This window comes from Pholcus phalangioides, unplaced genomic scaffold (genome assembly GCF_987345545.1).
Source record: "Pholcus phalangioides strain wild (caught in Gottingen) unplaced genomic scaffold, Ppha-v1.0 ptg000007l_1, whole genome shotgun sequence".
In the NCBI taxonomy this organism is placed as follows: domain Eukaryota; kingdom Metazoa; phylum Arthropoda; class Arachnida; order Araneae; family Pholcidae; genus Pholcus; species Pholcus phalangioides.
The window spans coordinates 38,248,533-38,263,648 of record NW_028301600.1 but is presented as its reverse complement, the minus strand read 5'-3'; the positions used below and the strand labels follow the sequence as shown (position 1 = coordinate 38,263,648).

The window sequence follows — 15,116 nt, the reverse complement described above, 5'->3', positions numbered from 1 at the left end:
CAACAAATTTCCTTTTATTTGACAGCAGATGCTCAGTTTAAGTGTGAAGTGTTGAGAGGCAAGCACCAGTAATTTATATGCTGTAATGATACATTAACAATACTAATTTTAGTGGAGAGGGTCATTAGTTGTTTTAATGGCAGTTGCCTTGACAATGGCTTTAAGATGGCTACAGAAAAAAAAAACAAAAAAAAAAAAAAAAACAGGATCAATGATTAAATTGGGGGAAGGGTATTCAATAGGTCCAATCCATTGAATCCAAAACACACTGTATTAGTGATTTCACATATCATAGCATAAAAAGGGCTGAATCCATCATGCTCAACCACTTGTATTCTAGAATGAATGGTGGCAAATCTATAAAGAAAAATACATGATACTTGCTTCCAGTTAGGCTATACACTGTTTACATGCTTCCTCTGTTGCTTTGACTATTGCGATTCAATTTTACACTCTATGATAAAAAATTATTGTTCTAGTGCAGTGTTTCTCAAAGTATGTGCCACAGCTCCTACAGATGTTGTCAACCACAATTGGCAAAAGTTTGAGAACCACTGTTATAGAGTGTTCTACCACCCCTCAAAATTTCCTTCATTTCTCTTTTGGAACATCCTGCATACAACCCCACTCCACTGTCATGCTGACTGGAGATTTTTCTTGGGTTGTTTACCAAATCTTGTAACTCAACATAAAAAGTATGTCCTTATGCAAAGCTGCAACTGGGGGGGGGGGCAGGGTCTGGTGCCCTGGGTGCTGGACAGAGGGGCACCACAAATTTCTCCCTTTATTCTCTCCCTCAACATTACAAGGGAGTCAAAATGTATGCTTTCTCCAGCTGACCAAGCATCTAGTTGGGACTCTGTACTTATGAATCAGATGCTATTGTCACAGAAAGTGATCCTCAGGCAGCTTGATATAGTGTGGTTGTATATCCTTTGAAGACCGGCATCCGTATAATGTGGAAATGCATTAGAAAATGCAGTTTTTCTGTGTTATTTGCCTTTATGGTTGTTTTCTTCTTTATTTATAATAATTAATAATAGCTTACATTTCAAATATCATAATAGCAAGGATATAAAATGCTACATAACTCAAATGCAAAATTTAAATGAAATTTTATTTAATTGTATTATAAATATAGAACTGCATTTAACATATTTGTCATGCCTTGTTATATTACATACCTGGTCAAAGAAGAGCCAACCCCAGAATCTCGTCTATTTTTATTGATGATAATTATTTCTCCTTCACTGTTTATCTGTTCGGGTTGATCACTCAAGCCGGTACATTTTTCTGTCAAAAATAAATGAATGTCTCTCAGAAAAACAGGATTAATAGGGATTTTGTAACAAAACTTTTAACAACGATTTATCATATTTACTGATATGAGCTGGAGGTTATACACAGTCACTGGTAAATGTGATAAATTAGTAAAATTGATCAAACTTACCAAAATGGTCAGGGATTATGCATAATAACCAGCTAGTATGCATATTATCACCAGATTTATTGCATTTACCATAACACACACATACACGTTTTACTAATTTTACTAGTCCAAACAGAGTGCAATTTAATTTATGATAGTAAAAGTAAATTTCAAAATACTAATGCATATTAATAAGCATGAGAGTTAAATGTATTCAAATTTAAGACGTACCAGAAGAATTTTGTTCCTTTTCTAAATTTTCTACACATGCATTATTGAATGCCACCAGAGGAGCAGGATAGTTATCATAATGACTAGCTCTGTTGCTCAGTTTTGTCTCTTCTAACAGATTAGGAGAACGAGGTCGTGCTCCTTGATGTTCTTCAGAAGAATATGGAGTCTCTGGCTGAAACTGGTGTTTCTTTGAGCATGTTTCAACACTTAAGTGAGTTGTATTTTCTCTTTGAGTCATCAAAGATATATTTTCTTTCTTTTGAGAATTTCGAGATGTCCCTGGCTCTGCAACTCTCATGCTATTGAAATCTTTCCATGGTTCAGAAACCAAAACGATTGGACATTCAGAATCACTATGAGCACCCGAATCCTTGTCACTTCTATGCAAAAAGCGAAAACTTCTTTTTTTTGGCTTCAGTTGTGGAGTTCCTCCTTGAATATGTTTGCAGTTATCTTGAGGGCTAGTTATTTGAATCCGAAAATTGCGGTTAACCAAGGGTGAGGATGTGAGACTACTGCAAGAACTCCCATCTGTACCACTATTACCACCAGCTGGATTACTATTTGTGCCTTGTAATTTTTTCGCATCATGAGCTCTTTTTTTCTTTCGACCTTTCAAGCTTTCCATTCGTTTCAAAATAGCTTTGGCCCCTTCTTTTATTTTTCCACTTCCATTACGTTGATAATCTCTTTGTTGATCATATTGTGTTTTTTCAAGAGGGTCTTCAGTATCTATGCTCAATGTACCTCCTGACCCTGAACTTGAACCTGGACTACAACCTCCTTCTCTTAGAAAGGGAATCGGTAAGCAATGTTCCTCTTTGCGCATCATACACCTCCGAATACTATCAGGACTACTGTGTGTTTCATCAGCAAAAACACTATCATGACTACTAAAGTAGGCTCCTTCAGGTGTTAACAGTTTTCTAGCAGGTGTAGAGTGTGGAGATACATTAGGAGACAATCCATGCTCATAAAGATTTCCACTGTACTCATTAGCACTGAGTGAAGGTGAGGGAACACGAGACCATCTTTTGACTATAGGCTGGAATTCCCAGTTCTCACTCAGAGCACATTGCTCATCATCATCACTTTCATCAGGGTGAAACTGTATAGAGATAAGAATTTTCAGTAAAATAGTTAAATATGAATGTAAAAAATAAATACCTAACAAAGTAAATTTTCATTACCATAATTTATAGCGGTAATGTAGTATATAAATCCCACTTAGCAAAATGATAGAAGAAAAAAAGTTCTGCAGAAACACTGCACTTTTATACTTGTTTAAAAAGTCATTTCTGGAGTTTATTTTGTTTCCACACTGCCATTGAAAATGACTTCTAGAGATTGCCTTAAATTATCAGATATATATATGAAACAAAAATTTTAGTTTACAAAGCATAAAAAATAGAGACCCTACAAAAAAGTTCTAACTTCACAATAAGCAATTTAGCAAAGATTTTTGAAATTCATCAATTAGATATTCAAAAGAAGTAAAATTTCGGTCTGGCAAGGAAAACAATGCTGATATGTTTATATGAAATTTGGGCAAAGCAATGCTGAAATCGGTGATTTCCAAATGATATGCTGTGACACTCCAAGGTGCTATAAGATTAACCAGGACAGCTGTAAGATATTATGTGGGATAAAGTTATATTGAAAGCATAATGGAGATGTAATTTCCAACCAGTGTATCCCATGCACTTTCAGGCACCATCAAAGTTCCTAGAGATCCAAGGTGCACCAAACATAAAATTTTTGAAATTTTAAACTCCGAATCACAATTTGAGATAAATTTAGTAACACTGAGAGCAATTAAACTGAAATGCAAAGAACCCAATATTTGGATAGTCATTGAATGATGAAATTACTAGAACATTCTCTTCAATTTCCAAACCACTTCTTAGAGTTTCTCAGGACTGTTTAACATTTCATTTTGAGAAATTTTATGAATGCATAAGTGTTTCATTCCAAACAGAATGAAATCACAAATTTCTTTCAGTATACTATTTACTAAAATTTTAGCTACCATTTTGCTTACTTAAAAGCGTTAAACTTATAATTTGAGTAAAGCGGCTTCTATGACTCCAGAAAAATTACATTTGTATCTGAAATTTTGACAAAAAAAAAAGCAAGGGGTCCAGAAAACTTGGTTTTATATAGAACGAAGGTGATATATACAGTTTTGACTTCGTATATAACACACTTCTGTTTAACTAATTTTTCGATACAGTAATTTTTTTAATAGAATTGCTCAAATTATCATTAAAAATCATTTTTTCTACCAATTTTTCGTATAAATTACAGAGCAACTCATATATAATGATGCTCAAGGTACGAAAAAATGTATCACTATTGCAGGATTTATCATTATAGATAAAACATTAACATTATGGGAAGTGTGCCGGGATTGCAGAGCAATATCTTTATATAGGGAATTATTATTATAGATGATATTGTTATATCAGAGTTTCACTCTATTTTATTAAACAAAGTAACTTATTTATATGAAAGAGTGGATCCATATCTCTCTGTTGCAATACTAAAGGAAAATATTACCACAGTCATAAATTGAAAAAAAAATCCACCAAACACAGAAAAGAATCCAGCAATAGTAAAAAAAAAAGTAAAAAGTAAATTTGAACACATAAAAATATTTGGAAATTTCAATAGGAAATCTAACAAAAACTCACTGATGTGCGAGGCATGTTGTCAAACTTCATCCTGGCACATCGGTTCAATGTGTTCAGCCGCCTAAATGAAAAAGATTGATGAGAAACATTCAGAAATCTAATATTTGAGGTTGAATAAAACTAACACGGAAATATTTCTCAAGAGAGAGAGAGAACCTGATACTTTTAAATTTACATTTCACCTGGATGTGAAGATTATAAAAAATTAATATTTATTATTAAATTTAAATAAGAGTTTGTGGCCACAGTTTTTCCTTTCATCACAAAAGCTTAACATAATGTGAATCATCATTATATTATGAATGGAAAATGTGGAGAGATTTACAATAATTTTAATGATAAATCACATATTTTTAAACATGGTATTAGTTATTTCATAATATTCGTAATTTCACACAATTTTGCAAATATTTCTTCATGTAAAGTCAAACAACAAATGAAAGATTTTAAAAGTTTTCATTGAAGTGAAACTTCATTCCTGATTGAAAATGACACTTAAAATAACAGAGAAGTAATAATGAAGAATTTAAATTCCTTTTCTCATATTTTGATTAGTTTCCACTTGAATTTTAAAAGTATGGGGAAAAAAATTCTTAATGAGTTATCTAAAGCATGTGCAATTTTTTTTTAAAAGGTAAGTATAATTCAAAACAGATTCTCACGGGGAATAAATAAATATTATTACACTATATCATTCTCTGTTTAATTATTTCTGCAAATTTTATATCTAATAAATGTAAGCGCAATTGACATAGGAAAAGAAATCTGAAAAAATTGAAGATAGGTATGAATATTATTACAATTAATTCATATATTCTTTGATGCACTAGAAAAACAATGAAATTTATTAAATTACACATTAGGAGGCTGTTAAGTATTACGTCCAGTGCCGTCTTAGCGCATGGGCCCGCCCGGGCACGGCCCGGGGGCCTCAAGAGAAGTGGGGTTTCACAAAAATGAGATCCGGTTGAAATTTTCTAGGATTTACCTGGTAGGGCCTCCGGAAAACCATTGGGCCCGGGCCCCATGATACTCTTAAGACCGCCCAGATTACGTCAGCAAATTTTTAGCCATTTTTGACAACCCCCTTGTCAGCAAAATTTCATAAGCTCTCCCCCCCCCACCTCCTAACGCATATTGGTGGGATCAAAGATTTACGGGGGGAGGGGGCACACCCCCGAACTATCAAAAAAATTTTTTAATGCAAAAAATATTGAAATTTCGATAGAAAATACCTTTACATGTTATTATAATCAATTTATGTTGAACTGAAAAAATTTCTTTTTAAGAAATTCATTGTGACCTACCCTCTGAGCCATATATGGTAAACCTTTGGCCCGCGTACCAAATGTGGACATGAAGGCAGGGCCGTCTTAAGGGCATCACGGCTCCCCGGGCCAAGTGATTTTTCTGAGGTCCTACCGGGCAAATTCTCGAAAAATTCAACTACTTCTCATTTTTTGAGGCCCCCTATTCTCTCGAGGCCCCCGGGTCGGCCCATGCGTTACGACGGCACTGCATGAGGATTATTGGATGAGGCCTGCCCCCCTCAAACCTAATTTTGTAAAAATCAACTAAGCGGCACATTTACAAATTGCTTGTGACTCGTCGAACAATTCCAAAGCATTTAAGCGGCCCGTGGCATATTTTCGGATCATTCAAGTAGGCTCGTGGCACATTTAGAGATCCCTTGAGTGACATATGGCACAGTTTTAGAGCACTTAAGTGGCCCCAGTGTGTTTCTACATTACTCAAGTTACTCGCGGCACATTCCCAGATTACTTAAGTGATCAGCGGAATAATTACGAATCGCTTGAGTGATGCGTGGCACAGTTCCAGCACTTAAGCGGCCCAGACACATTTCCAGATCAGCTGGATCCGCGAAACCTTTAGAGATCACTAAAGTGGCTCTGTAGGGCAGTGGTTCTCAACCTTTTCGAGTTCGCGGCCCGGTTTCATTCATTTGTGTGAGTCGAAGGCCTGGTCAAATACATGACCAACGGAAAATGAATAAGGGAAAATGAAATGCTAATCACTAGCGGTCCGGTATGAATGTGGTCAGGGTCCGGTGGTTGAGAAACACTGCTGTAGGGGGACTTATCACTAGGGAGAATGTTAGTTCAGGTGCCCACAAACTAGCGAAAGGTTTTCTCGTTTTTGTGGCGCACCGAATAAGATGCCATCGATGAGATGCTTGATCAAGAGCATCAGGGGAATTTTCTCGAGGGGTTTCAGATTTTCTTTCCTTCTCTGGGGGGGGGGGGAGGGTTTACGTTTTTCCCTGCAAAATAAAACTAATCTTGGTTCGCGGGGGGGGGGGGGGGGTTAGGACCCCAAACCCCCTCTGCGTACGCCAATGAAGAGCATTTCATATTTTTATAAAGGTTCGTTGATGACGTAAGCATCATAAAACCCCCACTCCCCCTTTGCCATCAAAAGTCAGGAAATCGCTACACCCCCCCGATGCTGACGTAATACTTGAATGACCCCTTATCATACAAGAATAACAATATTTCGCAAGGTTGTAGCCAGAAATTTCTCTCGGGGGAGGGGGAGTAGTAAGTGACAAAACAATAACATTAACCATATTATTCTATAAAATTCAGCATTTTCGGGGGGGGGGGGGCTGGACCCCTAGTCCCTCTCTTGCTACGGCCTTGATAATTTCAAACTATAAATGAAGATAAACTTAAGGTCTGGGAGAGGGGATGAAGATGTCAATACACATATATAGGCATTCTTGATCTTGGGGGAGGGAGCTGACTTCAGTATCTCCACCAATGGTTCAAATAATGCATAAGTTTGTACCAAATTAAGCCAAATTCAGCTGTTCATCGATGTCATATTGACATCATGGCAATATATGAAAACAGACTTGATGAAACTGCTAAAGAAATTTCTCTGGCATACCTGAACAATGACTGTAGAGAATCTGGATGAAGAAATCTATGATCTTTCTGCACCAAAGCTATGTCAACTGGAAACAGGTTATCTGAGAATGTAGAAGGAAAAAAAATTATACATACTGCTTTATAGGAAACAGGTACTATCCTCTTTCATATGATCCGGGAGAGATTAAATTTATAGATCACATTCACACATCCTGTCAAGAAAGTTTGCGTGATGATATAGTTACTATGTAAAAAAAACAAGTACACTTACCTTTTGTTTTTAGTACAGTGTGATAGCAGAAATGTGTTTCCAAAATGAAAAAAGACAGCATACTGATTGTAAATAAAAATATTCTGAACCTTTTTGTTAATATTGTATACTTGATTACTCTCAAGCGCTTGAAATTTCGGTTAATATTTCATAAGCTCGCATTTGCGCCTCAAAGCTGGAAAGCTGCAGAGAACCAGCTTTAGCCAATGACCATTGGATCGAACGTAGGCTTTTGTAATGTGAATCTGTTACGGTACCAAAAGATAGAGGGTAAAAGTGACGATCTTCACTGTACAGTGTCTTAGTTCCCGCATATTGTATGGAGCTCACCCAGCCCTCTCAAGTGTACAGGAGGGGTCTCATGGTGATGAGATTTGGTACAATGAGTAGGTAAAGGAATTGATAGGTAGGCAATTGTAGTTAGCAGAGGCTCTAGAACAGTGTTTCTCAACCGCCGGGCCCCGACATCAGTCAAACCGGGCCATGAATGGTTAACTTAACAGATTCATTTTTACCCATTTATACCCCATTAGGCGTGCGTATAACCGGGTCTTTCATTCTGCAAATAAAACACTATACTGTGCCAGGTGAATGAATTTTTATCTGATTATTTTGGGAGCATGGAAATCCAAATTATTAGGATTTCCGATGTTAATCATGGGAAAGTTTGCTTTGAGAAACGAGTTTTTTGAGATGCAAGTAACTTTTAGAAATGAACAAATTCTGCAAGTCGAAAGTACCAAAAAGGCGGACCAAGTGAAAATTTTCACCGAGGCGAAACATCTTTTTGGCACCCTTATAAGCCACATATGAAAAAGACCTGCAAATGTCACATATTCTCACCCGCTTTGAATATATTGATAAATCTTACATTTTATTCCGTCAAATAGGTAGGCTACATTCATGGTTTGAGTGAGTGAGAGAGAGAGAGCATTTTATTCCGTCAAATAGAGGTAGGGGCTACATTCATAGTTTGAGTGAGTGAGTGAGAGAGAGAGAGCTAGCTTCAGAAATAGAACTTTTTACTTTCTCCATACTTTTGTACTTTTGTGTCAATTAGTTTCTTTCTTCCTCCCGGATTCAGGGCCCCTCCTAGAGTGGTGCCCTGGGCAACCAAATGGCTTGCGTGACTTTAGGAGCTGCCTCTACCAAGTACTACTGTATACCTTAGTAACCATTTCACAGTTATCGCGATTATATTCGGGTGAAGAGTCATGCTTGATAATTCCGAGTATACTCGGAAATCTTTTTTCGGGCGTCATTTCCAAATTTTGCGCATATTATATTAACCTCTCATTCGTTCTAATTTAATTTTTTGATACACAGGGTGTCCTGTAAGTTCTAATTCAGAATTTACTTCATCAACCATACGTCATAGAGGTATGGTTCTACTTTAAAAATGCTCAAAATGTGTTCAAGAATCACTGTACCAGTTTCGAGACTGTGTGTCTCGTACAGTGTGTCATAAAATAGAAAATCTAAATTTTTATACTGTCCCCTGTCCTCTAACTTGCAGTTAGAAACTTGTTGCCCTGTCTCTTCTGAGGCTAACAAAAAAAATGACATGTTTGAAGTATTGTCCGTTAGGTTAAGCTGGTCTTTTCCAAATTTCCTCTGATTTTGAATTCCAATATTTCAGCGAATATTGCACTTACGAACATGGAATTTTTTTTGTTGGCCTCAGGAAAGACAAGGCAACAACTTTTTTTTGACCAATGAAAAATATTAATTTATTTATGTGGCAAAAGAAATTTACAAACATACAAAAATAGAGACAACTAGTCATCAAGGCGAATATGATTGTCATTTACTGGATGATAGGTTTTTCATATAAAAAAAAGTACAATGTGTGAAGGGGGAAAAATATCTATGTTTGCACCCACAAACAATATCTATGTTTTAATTAAATATTAAGTAAAATAGATGGGTGAAAGGGGGGAAAAAATTAGTAGTAACAGCATTGTAGCAACGCGTGGCGGATGCAATTTAAATATTTTGATTACGATTAATGATTTGAGCTACTGTCGTAAAAGGGCTAAATATTTAAGAGTTGATACATTAAGGGAGTAAAAATCAATACCTTTTAATTAATGAGGGGAAAAATGTTTACAAAAATTTAAAAGGCACAGGATATCATCAATAGACAGTAGATATCTTTTGAGGTACTTTTTGTAGGTATATAGAGGGAATTAGAGTATAATATATCTATATACTATCTAATTAGAAGTTAGAGGACAAGGGGATCGTATGAAAATTTAGATTTTTTATTTTATGACTCACACACTATATATTTTCACTCCTAAAACTGGTATGTTCTGGTCAGGAGGAGGTATAGTGATTTTTGAACACATTTTGAGTATTTTTTAAATTAGAACTCGTACCTCTAACAACGAACGGTTAATGAGATAAAAGCCGAATTATGACTTGCCCATATCGTCAAGGTTGAGCAGATTAATCCAAAGCATATGCGTATTTATGAATTGACATCATCATCATCATCATGCGCCCCCTCCCCTCCCCCACCAGCATCATCTGTCGAGCTGACAAAATTGGATACTCTGGTAGCATCGTTGGACCCGGAAACCTTGGCAGATGTTACGGTTGTGGTTTGCGATCCCCCTGCACAGATCAGCCTTATTCTAAATTAAAATCTCATTTATTATCTGAATTTGAAATTTTTCAAACCAAAAAATGCCAGACTTGAAAATTTTGAGTTAGGGGAACGCTCTCCCTCGATGCTGTTAAGACAAATGAGAGAGCTCAGTGAAAGTCATGTGGATAACAATTTTTGAAAAATTTATGGTTACGTAGATTACCGATTGCCGTGCAAACTGAGGCGCCTTGATAATGCTATCTAAAGTGGCTATAGTGCAAACCATCCTGGCCATAAGTTCTGAAAATTTGGACAAATTGGCACGGATGGCAGGTAAAATCTGCGAATGCACAGCGGCCTCTGTTGCTTCCTTAAACATGTCTAATTTGACCCATAATAAGGTCGACGACAGCACCGAACTTATAGAACTCAAACATCAAGTAAATGAATTAATGAAATAAGAGAGTGAAAATTTAACTGGGTGTTTTGAATCGCCGTCGATCTAGTAAAGATCACGGTCGATATTGCTCAAATTTTAGAAATCGCAATAGAGGAAAAATTGGTTATGCTGGTACCATTTCCGATTTAGGGAAAAAGCCAACAAGTGTGTAACTCCCTGCGCTTATGGGGCAAAAAACGAGTTAAGTTAACACCTTCTATAGCAGAAAGCCTCCGCGCGAACTTTTGACGTCACTGAAGCTGTCCATTTCACCTGTAGCCATTGGATGTAGCAGCCCGACATATGCGAAATCTTTATCTTTTTTTGTAGTATATCCAATGACTATATGTGAAATAGATGACTTCAGTGACCTCACGAGCTTCGCGCGGAGGCTTTCTGCCATAAAAGGGGTTGGTTAAGCCGGCAGAAGTAGCTGCGGCTGCTGCTAATCCGGTTTTAAGTCGCAGGATTTTCTTTTAAGATCCCTTAAACAAAACTGAATATTTATTGGATACCGGTAGCGATGTTTCATGCTATCGGAGGTCATTTTTGAGCAAAGAAATTCCTGTTAGTACGTTTGATCTTTACGACGCTAATGGATCACATATAAAATGTACGGTGTTAAATTGATCTCATTAGAGATTTGGGATTACGTCGCACAATTTAGTCACCATTCATTTTTGCCGGTGTCAGCAAACCTATTATAGGGGCTGATTTTTTTGCAACAATTTGGGTTTTTAGTTGACCCAAAAAAAACGTAACTTGATTATTGGCCCATTGACAAATCTCGTACTTAGGGGTCGTGTTAGTTTGCGTGGAACTGAAACTGTTAAGACGATCTCAGAAAAATTCGAATATGCCGAATTTTCGCATAAATACAGGGAGATCACACAGTTGAATTCTCCACCTCAAAAGACAGTGGAGCATGATACCTTACACTTTATTCCCACCGTAGGTCACCCAGTTTCAGCTCAAAGCACGTATACTAAATCCTGCTCAGTTCACCACGGTTAATCGTGAATTGGATTATATGCTGGAGTAGGGTATTTGTAGGCCTTCAAAAAGTAATTGGGCCAGCCCTTTACATATGGTGCCTAAGAGTTCATCATGCGTGGCTTAGAGTATGTTTTTCTATATATTGATATTTTAATTGCTAGTGAAAATTCAGAGCAGCACAGACATGAATGAATGAACGCCAGGGTCTCCGCCACCGGACTTATCCTGTTGCCGAGATCTCTTCCAGTTCAGCTTCGTGGCAGAGTCTGGAACAAAGTGAATGCTCCTAACAGTCTGAGCGTGTATCTAGTGTTATGTCTGATATTGCAGTGCTGCCATCTATACTTCAAATTGTGAGTGAAGTGTAATGATTGAATATTTGTAACGTTGGAGGTCTGTTGCTCTCTGTGGCGAGACATTTGAACGGGGAGATCGGCTCGCATTCGCACCTTGAAGTTGGGAACCATAGAAAACCAACTTCAGCCGACCACCACTGTGGGGTTCGAACCCGGATCCTAGCCATGCGAGTCCGTCACTATGACCACTAGACCACCACAGCGGTCGAGCAGCACAGACAACATTTAAAGGGAATTTTCAAACATTTTTCGGAATACGGTATAGCAATTAACGAATCAAAATGGGAATTTGGCAAAGAACAAATTGAATTTTTAGGTCAATCAATCAAAATGGTTGTTTTTTTACGAAAGAAAAAATTAATGTGGTCTTGAATTGTCCTAAACCTACGGCCGTATTCACCAACAAAGTTTAAACTGAAATAGCATGTGAAAGGATTGAAGATCGAAATGGATTGGTTAAATTGAATATTTTAACCAATCCGTGTCGATCGCTAATCGTTTAACCTACCATTGCAGATAAAAGTGTGTTGGTGAATACGGCCGTAAGTGACATAAGTTTAGGGATGAGTTTTAAGGATATTCTATCGCAGCTTTATTCCAGGTAGTGCTATCATTCTTGTACCCTTAAATAAGCTGCTGGTCGGGGCGAAAAAGAATGACAAGCGTAAAATCGAGTGGAATTCGGAGTTAGAAATAAGCTTTGAGAAGGCGAAGGCCCCTTTCACACGGAGCGGATGCGGACGCGGGTCCGCATACCCTTTCAAACGAGCACTGAAGATGCGGGCGATTCGTCCGCATCTTTAGTTCGAAATTCGTGCATAAAAACTGTTTTTTTCGCAATTTTTGTAATTATTTTTCTCCTTCACCCCTGATTCAGTGCCCATAGGCAGCCTAGAGGCATTCTTTGGTGGTTTAATCTAGAGCCACATAGAATATGGGAATAAAGATGTCTTCATTCCGATCCTCAGAAGTAGTCGATGGGAGAAAATGTCTTCAAATATTTTCAAAATATTTTGCAAAAAAAAAAAATCCGTCTTTTCGGAAAAATATGGAAGAAAAATTCCAAAAACATCCAATGTTCGAAAAATCAAATCTAAAAACATCCAAAACATTCGATGTCCCAAAAAAAAGAAAAAAAAATTCAGGAGATATCAAAGAATTTGCAAGTAGTAAAAAAGGGGAGGGGTAGAGACTGTCAAAATGCCTGTGCTTAGAAATATTCACATCACAATTCTGTCTTAGGCCGGGATTACACTATAAAAGTTCGTTTATAAAACTTGAAAAATGCAACCAATAGGCGGATCAGTTAAGTTCTCTCGAATGTAACAGATGTGTTTATTGGTTACACTTTTCAAGTTTTATAAAATAACTTTCATAAACCTTTTAGAGTGAAATCCCATCCTTAGATTAGTCTCACTTCTGAAATATAAAATTTCATTTTTTTAAGTTTATAGACTGAATATCGAGTAAAATAAACTTGTAGGTATCGGGGGAACCACCAAAAATATTCAAGTGCTAGGGTCTTCAAACGACTTAATCCGGCCCTGGGTGAACACCGTACATGGATAACGTTGTTTAATAAAAGTATTTTTTTTAAAGTTTAAAAAAATTAACAGATTAAAAAATAACAAATATTTAAAATAATATTTCAGATATTTATATTTTTAAATAATTTTAAAAATTTAAAAAGAAAAAAATTGAAATTTTTAAATTAAATTTAAAAGTTATTAAAGTATGTAGTCAATTAAATATTCATAATGAACAGAACGGCTTATAATTTTGGTCCCGTCAGTGGCCATTGTTGGCAGGTTTTATTGTATAAAATTGTGAAATATGGACAAAAGGCAGTTAAAGTTGCTATATCTCCATCTCAGAAGGAAACGGAGGGATAGACGTATGTTGGTACATTATATTAATGAGCAGGGACCATCATATGATGTTTTTAAGGGTATTTATGGCAAATAATTAAAAAAATTCCGTGAAAAATCGCCTTCAAAAAGTGGCCAAAGATGCGGACGAATTCGCTCCGCATCCGCATCGTGTGAATAGCCCCGAATAAACCTATTGTCAAAACTTCTATGTGCGGATGCGGAGCCCGCACTTAGGTTTTGACACATGCGGACGACGTCCGGACCCGCATGAACATTTCCTGGGTGCGGAGATTTTTCGGCTCGTCTGAAAGGCGCAGTATATTCCAATTGTTAAAACTTCTTCCGGACCCGCATCCGCATCCGCTCCGTGTGAAAGGCCTCGAAAAAGACCATCGCTGACGCCACTTTATTGCATCATCTCTCAGCAAATGCTAAAATGGATCTGGTCACCGATTGTAGTGGTTTTGCGATGGGTGTTGTACTACACGAGATAACTTCAGACGGTCCAAAACCTCAGTTTTTTTCGAAAAACTATCGCCTTTTACCCAATGGAATTATTCCGTTTACGACAGGGAAATGCTTGCTGCATATTCAGCAATTCAATATTTTAGATATTTGTTGGAAGCGCGACCATTTACTTTGTTCGTTGACTATAAACCTCTCACGTTTAGATTACAGCAAAAACAAGAAAAATGTTCACCGCGTAGGGTGAGGCATACATGTCCCTCAGGCATATTTTTATGTCCCTCAAACATTGAAAAAAGTTTTTGAGCAGGTCCACATGTGTGTGGCTTATCTCGTGCTGGTATTAAGGCCACTAAACAGTTGATCAACAGTCATTATTTTTGGCCCAACCAAAATAAGGATATTACTGTTTGGTGCTTGTATGTAGATGCACTTTGGTTTTTTGACAAAGTTCGCAAAGCGAAATTTTTAGTCTCCGATGAATTCTTTTCCCACGTTCATATAGAATTGATAGGGCCACTCCGTCCGCGCCATGATTTCCATTACTGTCTAACGATGGTAGATAGATTCACTAGATGGCCTGAGGTAGTGACATTATATGATACGACGGCCGAAAGTGTCGCCAGAGCTTTTGTACATGGGTGGATTACACAATTTGGTATGCCTCAGAGGTTGACATGTGACAGAGCTGGACAATATGAATCTGGTGTCTTTCAGGCTCTTTCCAGAGTACTCGGAGTCCAATTGGCAAGGACGGCTGCATACACTCCTCAGTGCAACGCCATGGTGGAGAGGTTCCATACGCCACGCAAAGAAGCCTTGACGTGTCGCATGCTGAAACAAGTCCTAGAAGGCCTCGACTCGGACTGGTATGAAGC

The 15,116-nt window shown here is 37.3% G+C and overlaps 1 protein-coding gene across 1 annotated transcript in view; it reads right to left on the bottom strand.

Moving 5' to 3' along the window:
* Positions 1 to 15,116, bottom strand: part of cv-c (RhoGTPase activating protein) — a 222,300-nt gene that overhangs the window by 19,707 nt on the left and 187,477 nt on the right. The window contains exons 8-11 of the mRNA XM_089233140.1: positions 7,267 to 7,348; positions 4,357 to 4,417; positions 1,661 to 2,771; positions 1,185 to 1,293 (exon numbers count right to left, since the gene is read on the bottom strand). Of these exons, the coding sequence (XP_089089266.1) occupies positions 1,185 to 1,293; positions 1,661 to 2,771; positions 4,357 to 4,417; positions 7,267 to 7,348 (1,363 nt within the window). The remainder of the gene's footprint in view (positions 1 to 1,184; positions 1,294 to 1,660; positions 2,772 to 4,356; positions 4,418 to 7,266; positions 7,349 to 15,116) is intronic.